General features: G+C 38.1%; 1 protein-coding gene across 1 annotated transcript in view; it reads right to left on the bottom strand.

Annotated features, from left to right (window-relative positions):
• TMEM245 (transmembrane protein 245) overlaps positions 1–17,404 on the bottom strand; it is a 71,071-nt gene that overhangs the window by 9,744 nt on the left and 43,923 nt on the right. The window contains exons 13-14 of the mRNA XM_054285340.1: positions 16,372–16,494; positions 12,524–12,669 (exon numbers count right to left, since the gene is read on the bottom strand). Coding sequence (XP_054141315.1) covers positions 12,524–12,669; positions 16,372–16,494 — 269 coding nt within the window. The remainder of the gene's footprint in view (positions 1–12,523; positions 12,670–16,371; positions 16,495–17,404) is intronic.

The following is a 17,404-nucleotide window of genomic DNA, read 5'->3' as shown; positions in this document are numbered from 1 at the left end:
GAGTTAATCTGATTTTCTAGATCTCTCTGCTCCCAGAACACTGGAGGAAAGAAGAGCATATGGGCTGAAATAATGAGAATTTGAGTTACCAGAAAGATTAGAGTAAGCATATCATAAGCTCAGAAGAGGGATTTTCTGGTTATTATACTAAATTTATAGGAACAGGCATATGAAGCCTGGCTTGTGAATGGGCATGAGAGTAAAAACTAGGAAAAAAAACCCTGGTATTCATCTTTGGAAAAGTTTGGAAGAAATAGTGTTTCTCTAAATTCCTTACAAAATCCTTTACAATCCATACAACAGTTTATAATCCAATTAAAATGCAAGCTTGGTAATGGGAACACCCTCAGCTAAAGACACTGTTAGAATAAGAAAATTTCACTCTTGTCTTCTTCCTCACACCACTGATGTTTGGTATTTTCCCATATTCTCTCAGTAGACACTAAAAGGATTGTGCTACATCTTTGTTGCAAAACTTTCTGTACAGAGAACTGACTAATTCAAAATGATGCTTTAAGAGACCTCAGCTCTTCAGTTTCTCTTGGGAATACGACCATCACATTTTAAAAGAGAGTTCAGAGTGTAAGAGAAATGCATTCAAAACTTCACAGCACGGTTTCACAATTTATCTTCAGAACAGGTTAGCTCAGAATTGTCCCAGGAAAGGAGCCCTTCCATTCCCCTGTTCCAAAGATTCACTTCTGTCCTAGATGAACCTTCCTCTACCTGCCAGGAGAGTCTTCATTATGTGCCATGACACTTTCTACAATAAAATCAGCTTTTTCATTTTTACAGTGAATTCATGACAATGGTTACATGATGGGTCAGTTTTAACAAAATAGCTCAGGTCCCCACTCCCCAGCCAGCTCATAAGCAGTGACCCAAATAGCTGCATTCCCACCAGGAAAGAACAGTGCACTCATGGCTGGAGAGCAAGAACATATCACTGCTGTCTTACCCCAGCTGAAGTTAACACTCACTGTCACCACAACTTCAAAACCAAAGAACTCTCTGTGGTGTGCAAAGAACTTTCTTTCTTCACACACCACCAAGAGCTGTTGCAAAAGACAAGTTGCCAGTGACAGCTATTGTCTTTGAAAAGACCAAAGTATTCTTCTTCTACAATGATCCCCCAAATTTCAAGTGATCACCAGGTGAACACTGAAGAATGAAATTACTTCAAGAAGTCCTTTTGAAAAAAACCTATTAAGCTGTTCTTTGATTCTCTTTAAGGGTTCTGTTCTTTTAGGGATAAAAAGTGACTCTCTTTATATTTCAGTTTCAAATTTAACATGAAAGTAAGCTAAGTGCACTAAGACAAGACTCCAGCTACGAATAAAGCTGAAGTGGCAGGAAGCATTTCTTGACAGAGTAAGATCATCTCAGGAGCAATATAAATATGCAAATTACTTTCAGAGATGACTCCATGACAAGATTTCAACAGTTTTGCTGCTGAAATTAATTCCTCCTCATGAATGATACAACTAAACAAAACAGCTTCAACATATGCAGGCTAGTAATGACACTAATCAGATAAAGTGATAGAGTCTTCTATCAAAGCATGGTTCCTCCAGATGGTATAACTGATGTAAATATTGCATACATCTCCCAAGGCAGGACAAGGCTCCATGACTTTATCAAAACACCACTGAAGTGTGGCAACCAGTCTGAAGTACACATGGCACATGAATTTTCTTCCCTAACAGACGAATGTCTACATTCTGTGAAAAATAACAATTACTCTGTGAGAAATTCTGTATCTGACTATTTCTTTAAAATACCTCTGTATTTGTAATAATTTTTTAATTACTACTTTGGCCTGTAATTGTAAGCTTACAATTATTCTTCTGAGAAGCACATTTGAAAGGACCAGTTATGTCTAACATTTCCAGATTTTTATCAGAAGTAGACAATTTTTACTAAGTGCAATACTGTACCGGTCTTAAAATTGATCTTGGAACATAACATAAAAAAGGCAAACTTGTTCAGACGAAAGATCTGTCTAGCCAGTTTCCCATCTCCAACAGAGTCAAGAAGCAGATGTTAAGGGAGCAAAAGAAATAGACAAACCTCTTTAACAATTCCCCCTGAGCATTCTTCCAACCTCTACTTCCACCTCAGGGGATATTATGAACCTCACGCAGGCTTTCTAACAATTAATCTTCAATTAATGTATCTTCTTAGTGCTCCTGTTCAATCCTGCAGGTTGCTGCAACTCCAGTGTTCTTTTGCAAGATCTTTCCCATGCTCTTCTGCCTGCTTCATGAACCAATGCATTATTTGGAAGTGCCTCGTCATGTTTTGGTGATGCAAATATTTTATCCTAGAAGGCACCATAGATAGTCCAGCTCAGTCATCCTTTTTACACTGGTTCTGATTTTAGAAACTTCAATTGTGTAACTTCCTTTTTTCTAAGCAGAAGAGTCCCTCAGCCATTCCTCACAGAGAAACTGATGCATGCCTTCATTTCTCTAACCAGTCTTGTTGCACTCCAGGCTTTTGGAGATGCATTTCTCTAACCAGTCTTGTTGCACTCCAGGCTTTTGGAGATGCAACCAGAATGGCACACAGTAACTCAGGGTACAGGAAAATCATAGTTTCATACAATGGGAGTACTATTCTGTGTTTCTGTTTTCTAGGTCTGTGGTAACAAATCTTAACGTTTGATATGCCTGGCACATGTTTTTTAAGTATTACCAAGCATGGAGCTAGCCTGTGTACCAGAAAATACAGCTCCCAAGTGATGAGAATCAGCACAGCAGTAATCAGTTTATGTGTGAAGTTAGGACTGGTTCTCCCCCACATGCATCACTTTCATCTACACTACATTTCATCAGTCATTTTACTTCCCAGACACCGCTATCTTCTAACTGAGTTTGTCTACAATCCTGCTGTACCCACAACTTCTCTGGGAAACCTGTCCCAGTGCCCCATCACTGTCATGGTAAAGAATTTCTTCCTTATATCTAATTTAAACCTACCCTCTTCCTGCATAAAGACAATACCCGTTATCCTTGAAAATCTCAGGAAAGCAATACTGTAAAAAGCCTTTATTAAATTTTGGTAGAACACAGCACACAGATGAACTTATTAAGGGTCTTGCTTGCCCACACTTCAAAAAACATGAGGAATGAGGCAGAACTTCCCTTCTGTGAAAACTCAACCAATTCTTTGCAACTAAATCATATTCACCAGGTGCTGGTTCCTACTAAGCCTTACAGTACCAATACCCATCCAGCTTACAAGTTTGTACTTCCTGGGTTTCCAGGAACAATTTTTTTTTAATTTTGTCCCTGAGATTTCCATAGTGACTTATCATCAGTCATTCCCAACAATTTGCTATTGCTCATATAATCTGTTTTGTTCTAGAAGCTCCTCTATAGTCACTGTGATTTCTGAGAGATTCTGCTTTAGCTCATCCATAAGAAAGGTTTTACAATGTGGTTCCCTCTAGTTACCTTCACAGCCATAAGCAAAACAGCATCAATTTACCTCCCCCCTGCAACAACCTGAGACTTGTGGTTGCAGAGTACCCCTTGTCATCCTCTCAGCCCTCTGACTGCTTGTTGCTCCTGTCGCATGTGAAAAATTATACTTTTAATAGCATTTTATGGAGCTTTGAGTAAATGAATCCAACTCAGCACATATTTCTAGGTGCTTTATGCCTATTTCTATCTACTGAAATTTATGATACTTTCATTTCATAGCAAAAACTTCAGCTTTTAAGAGGATAGTTTCTCATTTCCATGGCCTTTAATATTTTGCTGTTCAGATATGCATTCTCTTCCCTTCAGCCTTAGTCAGTTATTATCATGCACAGGCATTAATATTTATTGCTCCCCACTTGTAAGGATGTAAATTCTTTAGGATTGCCATTTTAGCTTGAAAAGTTCATTAATGAGAGCAACAGCTGGCTTGAGTCAATACTGCTTGAGATCCATTGCAGTCTTATATTTAGGAACTCTTTGGCTGTTTATATGTTCATAATATTCCTATTATAAAATTATGCAACACAAGCATAAAGAAGGGAGTATTTTCATTGTTTATGTTGGTGGAGACAATAAACAATGGATTGACCTTATAACTCGAAAGTGTGAAAAGCTAAAGCTCTGATGCTGTCTTTGAAATATCAGGAAATCCTGAAGTTTTATATCAGACTTCATGCTCTCTTCTTACACTACAATAGATCTGTATTTTAGACAGCAGAAATCTAACCAAGATTATAATAACACATACTGCAACATTAAAACACACATAAAGAATTATCAGATGTGCAAACATAGAACCCTGCAACATTATACTAAAACTAATTCTAACACTATACTTTTATTCTTAGAAATACCTGATGGATTATCTTTTTCCTATACATTTAATTAAGTCTTTCAGCAACCTTCTTCTTTCCATCCCTTCCAATTAGCCTGTCTTAGAAGCAAAGAGAAAAACTAGCTGGCTGATCTAAATTCCAGATGTAACTTAAGCATCACTCTCTTTACTGGTAAAGTTTATGTTATTAACAATTAATCATTCAAATATTGGGTTTTGAGATATAGGTAACTTCTTTTTAAAAGCTACTATAGTAAAGAAAAGTAGTGTGTAAATACAAGCCTAAGTGCAACAGAAGGGACTCATGTTGCACTCAGGCTAAGGGACTTGTACCTAAAATGCAGTGTAATTACATTAAAAATTGCAGGAAAATCTGCTCATGTGTTTAAATGTGCTCCCACTCACACATGCACCAACCCACATCCTCTGCATGTTTACAAATATTTTCAGTCTTAAAAAACACTGGACAACCAGAGAATAAACCACTAAAAATATGCACTAGGACAAGCTACTGTTAGAACATACAAAACATGCCACCTGCAATATGAAAGAAGCCAAAGGCAAAATATCAGCACTGTCCCTCATAAAGCAAGGAGTCCTCAGTAGCCTCTCAATGTGTTTGATCCCAGCCTGCAGGGCAGAGAGAACAGAACTGCCTGCTTCAGCACCAGCTTATGCACTAAGATAATCTTGTGAGTTAAGGGCAGTAAACTGTAAAATTCAGATTAAATTTACAGACTGTGACATGCTTCACCAAAACGATAAATGTATGATAATGACCATTTTTTTCATAGTTTCATGTAAATTTTGGATTAAAGATTAAGTATGCACAAATAAATTATTTTCTGAAATATTCTTTGAATAACTGATTGAAATCATGTGTACATAAGATAATTCACAGACATCTTTTGTGTTTAAGAAGTATTTTCTATATAAAAGGAAATATGGATAAAGACAAATCCTAGGGTGGTTCTTTTTGCAAATATGAGAAAATTTAAGACTAAAAAAGTGGTGCAAGCAAGTCACATGTTTATTGCTACTAAAATAGGCAGCTTAAAAATACTATCTACCCCACTAAAATAATCAGGTTATGGTTATTTTCAGTTTGGCTGAGCATAGGTACTGAAACAACGTGGCAACTCATAGATTTACAGACCACATTCTACTCTTTTTCCAATAACTCAGCTGAAGCTTTCCTTTCTTCAATGTAATGAAAAAGAAAAAATAACTGTCTGTTATTCCCAATGTTAGTCTAGGCAATTACTTCATTAGAGAATCATACAATCATTCAGGTTGGAAAACACCTCCAACATCATCAAGTCCAACCTTTGACCCATCACCACCCTGTAAACTAAACCACAGCACTAAATGGCATGTCTGGTTGTTTCTTAAATACTTCTAGGAATGGTGATTTCACCACCTCCCTGGACAGTCCACTCCAATGCTTGACAAGCCCTTCTGTGAAGTAATTCTTCCTAATGTCCAACTTGAATCTTTCCTGGTGCCATTTGAGGCTGTTTCCTCTCACACCTGGGAGAAGAGGCCAACCCCCATCTGGCTGCAGCCTCCTTTCAGGAGTTGTACAGAGTGATAAGGCTCCCCCAAGGCCCCTTTTCTCCAGGCTAAACACCCCTGGCTCCCTCAGCTGCCCCTCACATGACTCGTGCTCAGAGCCTTCACCAGCTTCATTGCCCTCCTCTGGACTTGCTCCAGCACCTCAATGTCCTGCTTATATTGAGGGGCCCAGAAGTGGACACAGCACTCAAGGTGTGACCTCAGCAGCGCTGAGCACAGGTGTCCTGTTCTCACTGGCCACACTGCTGCTGATACAAGTCAGGATGCCATTGGCTTCATGATTAAGACAGAGTCATTAAGACAATTGTTCAATTCTATTCCCATCTCATAACATACGCTTTAAGTAAAGCTTGAAAAATTTCAGTAAGGTCCTGTTAAATGCATTCCTGTGACATAACATTTCAGCAAGAAGTAACTCCTGCTACTAAAGAACATTCACTGCATGCAAAAATTCTATCAAAACACAATCAGTTAACAGTTTTCTTTGAAAAATTTATCTGAAACAAATTATTAATGTTGCAATAAAACAAACAAGATCACACATTTTGCTTTTTCTAAGCATTAGCTTAACATGCTGGAAGATTATTGTTTTCTGTGGGAATTGTATCATTGTCTCATTTTCTCCATAATCATTGCCAGGAATCCACAGCAAACCAATTAGATGTTTAAACAGCTGAGATTTTTATTTGTTTGTTTGTTTACATGCTAGCTCTTTACAGATCTCTTTAGATGTTGATAAATAAAAGTTGAAATTTCATTAAGAACCTCTTTAATTCATCAAGATGCTATAGGTTTTTTCCACATCAAACATTTTTTTTACTTTCCAACCAATTACAGCTAAGTATAACAATTTCCTCTTTAGAAATACGTAATATTTTAAGTAACTTTCTTTATAATCAATGAAATATCTGATCAAATTTGAGATGTGCATGGCAAATGAAGAAAATGAAGCAAATAATGATAACCCTTCTCAAATTGAAAACAAACAGTCCTCATCTTCCTGGCGTTACTGAACAAACTTCCACTACACATGTTTCAACGCATCACTCAAAACACTGATCTGGGCTTCAGACCATGTCACAATGTAATCAGGCCCCACCAAAACTGAAAGCTGCAGTAACTTTAAGCCACAGCCATACCCGTGTGCATGCACTCATGTGAAAGTATCGCACACACTAAATTGCACTGAGGCCGTGAGAACATGCAACTTAGTAATGTGCAATATCTCCACCAGAGCAAGCAGAATGGGAGCTTCAGGGAACAAGGGTATGGTGCATTCAGGAAGAGAACAACATGCTGCTCAGGGTAAGGAAAATGGTTCAGGCAAAGGTGTGCATGCTACTACTTGGAAATCTGTGATTCAGAGAATTACTGCTTCATCCATTCAGGACAAAAACAAAACAAAAATAAAAATCCGAACAAGAGCACCCCCTCCCTAGTTCAGGGTAAAGAATTTAATTTTCCTACTTTAGCAGTAAAGTAGGTGACTCATAACCAACTTTATTTTACAGAATCCTTCTGAACAAAGCAAATCTCATACTGTTATGGGCAGATGATGATTCTCTCAAACCTTCAAAATACTACATTATTAACTATAGTTACAACGAAGAAAATCACTAGCTACTCTTGAGAATTAAAATTATCTAAATACAGTAAACTCATCCAAGTAGTTCTCCTGTTTCTAAAGCAAGCCATCTTCCTAAACCTGACAGAGTGGTGCAAAAGAATTCCTGCAGCTCAACCTACTCTGGCATAAACCTTCTGCCACAGCCGTCAGGCCCCTCCCTGTTTCCCTGTCTTTGTTCCCATGGCTGACTTTAAGTGGTTTCAGTGTAAGTAAACCATGTATTTACTAGATTCACAGGCAACTAATCACTGCTGTCAGTCAAGGGAGACTCTCACAAATGATGAAATGTTACCTTTGTAATTCATCACATTTTTGTCCTGATACCCACTTATGCAATATGGAAAACAGGCAAAAACCCAAAAAAACCCAACCAACCAAAAAAAAAACCCAAAAAAACAAACCAACAAAAAAACCCCCCAAACAAACAAAAAAACCCAAAACAACAAACAAAAAAAGAAAAGAAAAAAAATGGAAAGAAAAATAAAAGGAAATAAAAAAGGAAGAATAAAGAAGAAAAAAAAAAAGACAGAATTGTGGAGGGATTAAATGCAAAGGACAAATGAAGAATATATCAAGAATTAAAAAAGAGTAATGAAATGTGGCCACATGAAGAAAGTTAGACTCAGATTGAGAACAACTTGAGATTGCAAACCAAAGAAAAAAGAAAACAGATACACCAACTGGCTTGAAGGACTAAAACTACTAGAGAACAGAAGCTCTTTTACTGCTGAGGCACTAGCAGTATTTGGGATGATTATAACTTTCCTAAATTTTTATTTCCCACTTATAGGCAATGGCACATGAAGTTCCAGCATGGAATTTTGAATTGGTTGATTTGAAAAAGAAGCAGTACTTCATACATCAGTCAGAAATCCCTGTGGTCACATATGCCATCAGTAGTAATCTTACTCCCAGATTTTTTACTGTGTTTTAGGGAGTCATCACATAACTACTGACCTTTCCTCTTCCCTCTAGATTAAATGCTGCCTTCCACAGATGCAAACAATGAGGAGACACAAATGCAATGTATGACAACAAAGCACACACAAGTGTTTAGTCTAATCATAGGAGCATTTTCATTATGAAAGTTACTCAAAATTGGGAAAACTGGTTTATGACCAATTTGCAAATCTGTTTGTTCCTTAGTCCAAACACTGCCAGTTCCCATCTGGAGGGCTGCTTGCAGGCAGGCCGCACTGCCTGGTACAAAGGCATGTGTCTGGGGTAAAGGCAATGCCCATCTAACAGTCACATTCACAACACAGGAAAAGCCCAAACTAGCAGCAGGTCATTCCTTCTATTGCCATTTGCCTTCCAGTCCCAAGGGAGATCTAGGAAAGACCTTTTCTGTTGACTGTCAAGGGTTGCATGGCCCCTTTCCTTCCCACTGCCCCTCATAAAGAGGTGCCATCTCTTGAGCACTGTGGCCTGAAGGATTGGGGAGTGGAGGACCTTCCTTCCATCAAGCTGCTGTCTTCCCCACCCGGCAAGGGACACTCCCATCAGCTGTCCTGCCCTCCACAGATGGGAATGGATACCCATAACCACGCAGAAGGTGATCTCCCACCATCAACCCAAGGCCTCACTCCAGTCCATCACCAGCATCGGCCCCATCACTGCCCTGAGTCACACTACCACCAGCAGCATCTCCAGAGCTGGAATTTGTCCTGCTGAGCACAGAGCAGAGCTCCTACAGCCATCCCCTTCTCCTGCCCATGCTCACCCAGACTGTGGCTGTGGGAGGCTGTCACAAGCCTTGCTGAAGTCAGTGCAAGTGGCAGTCACTGCTGTCCCCTGGTCCCACTTAGGACAGTCGCCTCCTCAAAGCAAGGCCCCTGCTTTTCCCAGTACAACTTGTCCTTGTGGAGCTGTGCTGGCTGGTGCCTCCAAGCGATCTTCTGTCTTCCACATCTCTGCCTTTGTACCACTAGGTTTGCCAAACAAGCTCTTGGCTCAGGCAGAGCATGATGCTCTTGTCAAATCTCTGCTCGATCCCACCACCCGATACATGCTACTGGCATTCTGCTTCTCTGGCATCCTGGATGAATAAATTTCCTATCAAAGGCCAGCAGGGCAATTCATCCCATGGTTTGCAGCAGGCAGTTCTTGGATTACACTCAGCTTCTTCAAAACTCCTACAGTGTCACCACAGCTGCATGTATTTTCTCCCACTACTCAAGTTCATTTATAATCTGTGGTATTTTGACAGAGACAGTGAGATTCAACACTTGGCTCAAAGCAGCCTGGAAAGCTGCTCTTACCCCTATACAGCTCATAAATCTATTTGTGTGAACAGAGAACTGCCACTGTATTTGCAAACTCACCATCAAAGGAGTTAGAAAAGTATTTATAAAATTTATAGCTATTTATAGTCCATAAAATAAAAAACACAGCCCAGTTCTGATGAGAGAAACTGAAATGGGAAAAGGTCTTTGTTTAAGACCTCATTGGGTAACATCTTTAAATTAAGGGATTTCAACAGAAACAAGTTGCCAATTGCCCACCTCTTCTCTCCCCCTTGCTGTTTTCCTCTGAAATAAATGGCAAAGCACACAAGGGAACAGACTTCCTTTATTACATCCAAGTTTCCTAGTGCTTTTCACAAACACATTTTAAGTAAAAGAGCACAAGCGACTAGCAACATGGAGGATGATTATTCTTATGTCATTTGGTTTATGAGCAACAGAGAGATTAGGTCTATCACTTGCCATGAGGACCCCTGCCCTCTAGACAGGACTAGTTAGATGCTGTCTTAGCTTTGTGCACATGGCATTGTCCTGGTGAAGGGTGGTGGGAGCTGGAACACAGCTGGTGATCTTTGAGATTTATTAACTGAATCTCTTTGGTCAACTTGAAAGCATGGATATTTTGAGGGTGAATTCATATTGTGCAATGCTGTCATAGTCTAATAATGAAAGCAAACTACAGATGTTTCACTATTGGATAATTCATAACACAAATGGAGCCTCTTCCATCCTACCACCAAGCACTAATATCCATTTTGCATGCCATTTGCAGATGAGGTGAAGAAGCCATTATTAGGTTCCTACCACTGCAGCAACAACTCATCTCTGAAAAGAAAGAATAGTTGCTACTTTGGGACAAAAGAAAGGGCTTGAAGTAGCAATTGTTTTTCATATGACAAGAGATTGGGCATGCATAAATTCATGAGAAATTGTTACTACACTCGTCATACTTATATACTGAAGATCACAATAAGTGTTGAGTGTAATGCAAGCTAACTGAGAATCATTAGGATAAATTCTTGGGTACAACTGAGAAGTGAGGAACTTCTAAAAATCTGAAAAGAATCATTCCAAAGAATTCAAATAAGGCACCACGTACAGGCTACTCCAATCAAATATGAGTGCCTGATCCAGGCCACTTTAATGAATACACAGACCAAGGTCCCTTGTGTATGACAAGCTGCTTCCCATTCCACATTGTCCAAATTCTCCAGACACTGGCTTTTTCTCATCATATTTGCAGTTACTGATGCATGCTGGCTCTTTCCTACTCATTTGCCTGCAGCTTCTCTAAAATGATTTTCTTTCTTTCCTCCACTCCAGTTCTGAGAAATACCTTGGGTCACCTGTGTCACATACCTGTAAACTTGTAACTGCATTTAATACAATCCTCCTCACATTGTATCCATGCCCAGACAAACCATATCCTAAGTATTCCACACTGTTCACCTCTACCCTGGGCTAAAGAGAACAATTTGTGAGACTAGTATCAGTTTCTAAATCCACTCTCACTATTCAGAAAAGATAGTGATCTTTTATAGTGAAACCATGTGATCAATGAAAACTCAATAGCAGTCACTCAAGAGAAAGGCTATTAACTTTTTGGCAGAATTCCAAATCTGTTGCTTTTTACCTGAATTCCCCCTTCATTTCAAATGACTACAGCAGTTAGCATTCTTGTTCAAGATCCTACACAACATAATACAAATTTGCCATTGTTAAAATTTAACATTTAGCAATGAGTTTGAAAAACAGCTCTAATACCTCTTCAGCTTACAGTCCACTCATGTATTTTATGTATGCAGAAGACACAGAAAGCAGTGATGTAAGAGGCAATGACTATACAGAATTCAGCATGAAGTCTGTTAACCTTGCCCAGACCATCAACTTTTTTGAAAAAGTAAACCTTGACTTAAACATCTTATTTAAAATCCAGTTTATTACATTACCAGCATGTTAGTGTTTCAAGCTGCTAACAGGCGAAAGCTGATGATTTTATTCATCTGTGATGAATGAACTTTACTGCACCACCCCAAAAATAGCTTTCCTGTGAAATCTTTGTGAACCATATTTAAAAACATTTAAAAATCTCCTTTTATTACTGAAGTACTTTAGAGCCAACACACAAAAATGGTGACTCAGCATGAAACACTGTGGATCCCCTCTGTAGGTGCAGCACAGTTGAGTTCCAAGTGTGATAAGGACAGCGCCCCCCTGGTGTTCCCTTTTATGTAATTTGCTTTATGGAGATCATGAACTAGATTTCTTTCAGGTGAAACTGAACTGGAAAATATTCTCCAGAAGCATATCTAATACATTCCAGGTACAAATGGGTGCTTATTCTCCAATATTAGACAAAATACTTTAAATTAAATAATTCTGAAATGTGTACAGCACTGGTGTCAGGTCCTCAATTTCTACTGTTTTGCTGCATGCATCTGCTCCTACTGAGCTGCACCAGCTGCTACTGCCAACACAACTCCAAACACTGCTTCCTGATGAGTTAGGGATGTCATGGATGTAGCAGTTTTACAAAACACTACTGTTTATAACAGCACAGACCTCTGAAAAGTTTTAGCCAAGTCCAATCAAATTAACAATCAAAGGGGAAAAAATCATCAGTGCTAGGTTCTTAAAAGCATTTTTACATCTCATCTTTGAAACACAAGCTGTTGCAATTGTTAATTATTTGCAGCTGAACATCAAATTTAAAGAAGAATTTTAAACAAAGGGCAAGAAATCAGTAATTTACCTTATTGCTTCCTCTACAGATTGGCCAACTATATTTGAGGAGGGACCTGGCTGAGACAAAGGTGTCAGGCTTATCACCCATTTTACTGGCTTGTAATATTCATCACTGGAACTCAACAGGTAGAACAGTGTGGTCAGAAAAATCACCTGCAAAACAAATCGAAGTTTTAAATTACAAGGTAATAAATACTTCACAGAATTAGAGTATGCAGCTATGCTTCAGATATTGAATTTTACTGAAAAGGAAGATACTCTTCCACAAGCCTGGATTTAGAAAAATAGAGCTGAAAGAATTATTTACTCCCCTGCTCCACAAAGGACTTAACATTTACAGCTAGACATTATAAAACTTCTGCCTCTGTTCAGCTCCTTTCCAAAGTCACATCTAGACCAAACAATTATAGTTGTGGGGCTTTTTGGTTCTTTTTCATCATGTTTAACAGATCAAAAAATTGCTGAATAGTTACATCTATTTTCAAAACAAGCAAACAAAACTGCCAAATACATTTGGGCTGTCTCAAGAGTCATTATGCAGCTGGGTATCAGATACGAATTACACAAAAATTCACAAACATAAATTTTATGTTAAGTTGACAATCCTAAGTGAATATTCCTCCTGTGAGTTTGATGATGAGTCTCAGCGGAAGTGATGGCAGTTCCACTGCTTTAGTTAAAAGACAAAAAAATTATATTCAGATTGGATTAGTTTCCTCTATATTGCAGTCAACTATGTTTCTCTTATCCTCCTGTTAGTGGGCTCAGCAACTTCTTGGGTAAGAATCAATCACAGAACTGTGTCCATCTTGAAACAGAATACCTCAAACAAGAAAAATCCATTCTGTATGCTCCAGATGTAAACTATGGCTTATATTTGCTTTATGTACACGACTCAGGTATTTTTCTTTTCCTCCCAAGATTAGAAAGAATTCTTTCACTTTCCTTGTTTCCAACCTACTTGTATTCTAGAATAAACCACATCTTAATCTTTTCTTTATGAGCCAAACAGCCTGATCTCCATAAGTCTCTTACTTTCAAGCATTTTATCCAGTTTGCAGACACCTCATGCTCTTTTCCTTCACTCCCTCTGAAGACGCTCAGAAAACAAAATGCAAACGGTGCTGCAATATTTCACTACCAATCTCAAAATGACATCTCTCTGTTTCTAATTTCTTTATACTCAGTAAAATGCTACTACCATTTTCCTCCTACTCTGCCCTCCCAAACTTAAACTTCAAAGTCACATTCAACTATTAACCTCTAATGACCCCCGTCCAAATTGCCATGTATTGGTTTAGGCTATATTCCATCTCCCCAGGTGTTTAACTTCCTTCTTGGGAGACAAACCAATCTAGCTAATAAAACAAGTCATTATATTAGCAGATTTTAATAGTATGCTGTTAACACTAATTTTGAGCTTAAAAAAATAATAACAATAATTAAGCCTTGCTTTTATGAGAGATAGTCTAGCACCAGTAGCAGTATCAGCTATGTTTTGCTACAGCTTCAAGTAAGAGAATCTTAGATCACATTTTAACATCCTTTGTAATTCTGAAATTATGGCTATTTTCCTTCCTTGATGGGCTCTGCCATTTCTAAGCTACTATATTTCCTGATTTCAGTAGAAAATTCTATACTGAAGCAGGAACCCAGATGATGTTGTGTCTTCCTTCCACTGAGCAGATCCTTCTGTACATGCAGTTTTCAACAGAGAGAGCAGCATATTGCCCTAAGCACAGTAAGTATAATGTCTGCTTATCCTGACTGTTCTTCTCCAATGTTTACAGAAGAAACTTGCTTTCTTAAGAGACACAAGATAGACATACCCACCTGCAGGGTGAAACCAAAGCGAGGGCTGGGAATGAACAGCAGTGGAATAAAATAGCATTAAGCTGAACTACAACACAGGAAAACTTACAAATCCTACTCAATTTCTGCTAAAAAAAGATGGAACACACAAAATTCACTTTGGAATTTTGGAGTAGCTGCCTTTTAGGAAATTAATGCATTTCCTTTAGCACAACAGATGCAGAAATGCAAAAAAGAACCTGTAGTCACAGAATATAATAATGTATTATCAAATGGCTTGGTGACTCTTCCAACGAGTAGAATAACCTCAATACTACATTCAGCAGCAAAAGATATATACTGTCTTAGAGCAACTGGAGGCTAAAAGCTTTCAGACCTCTTGTACAGGATATCTGAGGTACCCAAATTGTTTCCTAAGCAACAACTCAAGATCCTGCTGATGACTATGTGAAAGAATTTACCAACGACAAAACAGCATGACCTTTCCATAGTTAAACAATTGATGGATTACTACTTCATGAAATACACAACCTAACTGCGTGTGCATCAGGTCCATTGATTCAGTAAATATTTTTGTATCTGCTTTTAATACTCAATTTTCTGCTGAAAAGCTTCAGGGTCTTTGTTTGTTGGGAGGTTTTTGCTTGTTTTGGGTTTTCTGGTTGTTTGTTTAGTTGTATGTTTAACAGCATCCAAAATCTGTGCATTCCCTGCAGGACTGTAGATGCCCATCAGCCAAATGGAGCTTTTTCTCTTCCAATCTTAGTAACAGAAAGCAGCAGAGTGAGTGAGAGTGTACACATGTGAGTACACACATGTGCATAATTCTACAACCCCACAGAGGCATATACATACATCCATGTGCACATGTGTGCAGACAGGAACTTGTATTCAGAAATGAAATACAAGTGACACTTCTGTAACTAATGATCAGTTTTCAAAAGTCTTTGAAAATCTGAACACAATCTTACTGGATTGTGGATGGATGTGCTACACAGATTAACATTACTACTTAATTTTTTGATGGAAGTTGTATTTTTCAAAATTGAGCTTTTGAACAAAGTGTCCATTATTTCCATGCTTTAAGGAACAAATTTTTAAACCTAAAATAAAATTCAGTATTTTAATTTCTATTCAAGATAGCTAAAACTGGATTGAAATGTAATCAGTAGAAAAGCTAACCACTTTGAGCATTATCTTGTTGGAAAACTTAAGTTAGTGTGTGCCACCCCAAACTAGTAAAAACTTTTCTGTGGCAACTAGGAAACCTGAAAAATGAGAAAATAAAAGTACATTTCAAACATCTAACCATTAAAAGAATTCCAACACAGCAAGATCCCAACTACCTCTGCTAAACCAGCTGACTGCACAAGTGCTCCACAAGAGGCAGGATGCTGCTGGCAGACAAAAAGTCAGGATCATGCATCACAGAAACAGCACGCAATGAACTTGATGTGAGACATTAGGCATCTAAAGATAAATTTTGTATCTGAGCCTGAGTGCCTTGAAATCACTGGCAATTAGTTCCCAAGCTTGCAATTTTTGTATATTAACATTTTGGACACAGTTTTAAAGGTGCCATCTTGGGTGAAGTTGTGGACTAAGGAAGAAATAAAATGCTCTCATGCAATCTATTTTTATGGAAGACAACTACAGAACAAAATTGGTGATTTCCCTGGAAAAATTTTTTCCATCTCCTGAATGCAATGGCTTGTATATGGATATGCTTAAGCAGACATGTCATAAGATTTCAGCAGTTATGTAGGACATTACAAGCTACAGCTTAGTACCTTCAAAGCCTAAAACAAGAATTTTCCACTAACAAAATAGTGAAGAGAGGAAGACTTACTACCTCCTAATCTTGCCCTCCATCTAGAATGTCCCCAAACAGATAGCAAATTTGCAAAAGCCTACAGAATTTTGTTATTAGGTAAGCTTAGAAGATGTTTTCAATGTTTTAGGTTTGAGTTTTCATTGTTACAATATGTGCAATTAGGTTACTCCAGTAAAATGGACCATGTAAATCAATGACACACTACTTACCACTGAAAGCACAAAATTGAGAAGAGCTGTCCCACTGTGGAAGAGGATTGTCACTAATGCTGTAACCGTAGTAAACAAGAGGCTCACATTGCGACTCATCACTATCCACAGAGACTCCAGGATCTGAAAAAGGAGGGAGAAGACATATTTAGACACTGGAGGCTATTAGCAAGGCCAGAGAATTACTTGCTGAGTGATTAATCTCCATCAAGCTAAACAAAGATGTCAAAAAAAAAAATAATCTTCCCTCACTCCTGTACTACAGCAGGTTCTATCAAGTGAAAATGTCCACTTTACCAAGGGTAAGTTTCTATGTAGCTGATTATAAGGTTTTGGAATTTTTCTCTCAGTATTCAAAATTATTTCATTACGCAAAATTGAAAAAAAATAGATGTGGTGACACTTGTTTACTGTGATTAACATTCCTGCCAAGTAGATCTTGTCTTGGGAGAAAATATTCACCTTCTCAAAAGCAGAAATGTTAAGACACGAAGAACAAGGAGTAACATCACAAGGCAGAAATAAATATGATGCTCCCAATCAAATAATAAAATTACTACTTCAATATATTTGTTGTTAAAAGCTTTCATGGTAATGAAATGCATGTTTTTAGTAATATCTGCACAGAAATGTAAAAGTTGTGACTTTGAGTAAGGCTACATCAGTTAATCAAGTAATTATTAAAAACTAACAACTACTAGTCTTGGTTTAACAGATAGCAATTAGACCAAATTAAAACAAAACCATTCAACCAACACCCCCTAAAACCAAGAAACCCTTCCTCAGCAGTCAGCAATTGTAGAGCAGACAAAGGAGTATAAGCCATGTGATCACCTCCCCTTTAGAAGTGAGTGAATCGTATTAAACATAATTTATTAAGCATGAACTTGAGAGGGAATAAGTGCTGGAGGAAATGACAGGGAATTATAACACAGAAAGCCCTACTTAGTTCATGCTTCCTACTATTTAATGGGAATTATGAATGTTAAAGCTCATCTTTTGTACAGATTGTATTAGTGTCTCTTGAGAATTC

The sequence above is a fragment of the Melozone crissalis genome, unplaced genomic scaffold (assembly GCF_028551555.1).
Source record: "Melozone crissalis strain CALT ecotype California unplaced genomic scaffold, PUWL_Pcris_2 ptg000042l_1, whole genome shotgun sequence".
NCBI classification, from domain to species: Eukaryota; Metazoa; Chordata; class Aves; order Passeriformes; family Passerellidae; genus Melozone; species Melozone crissalis.
The sequence above is the reverse complement of the archived record's forward strand: the minus strand, read 5'-3'. Positions and strand labels throughout refer to the sequence as shown.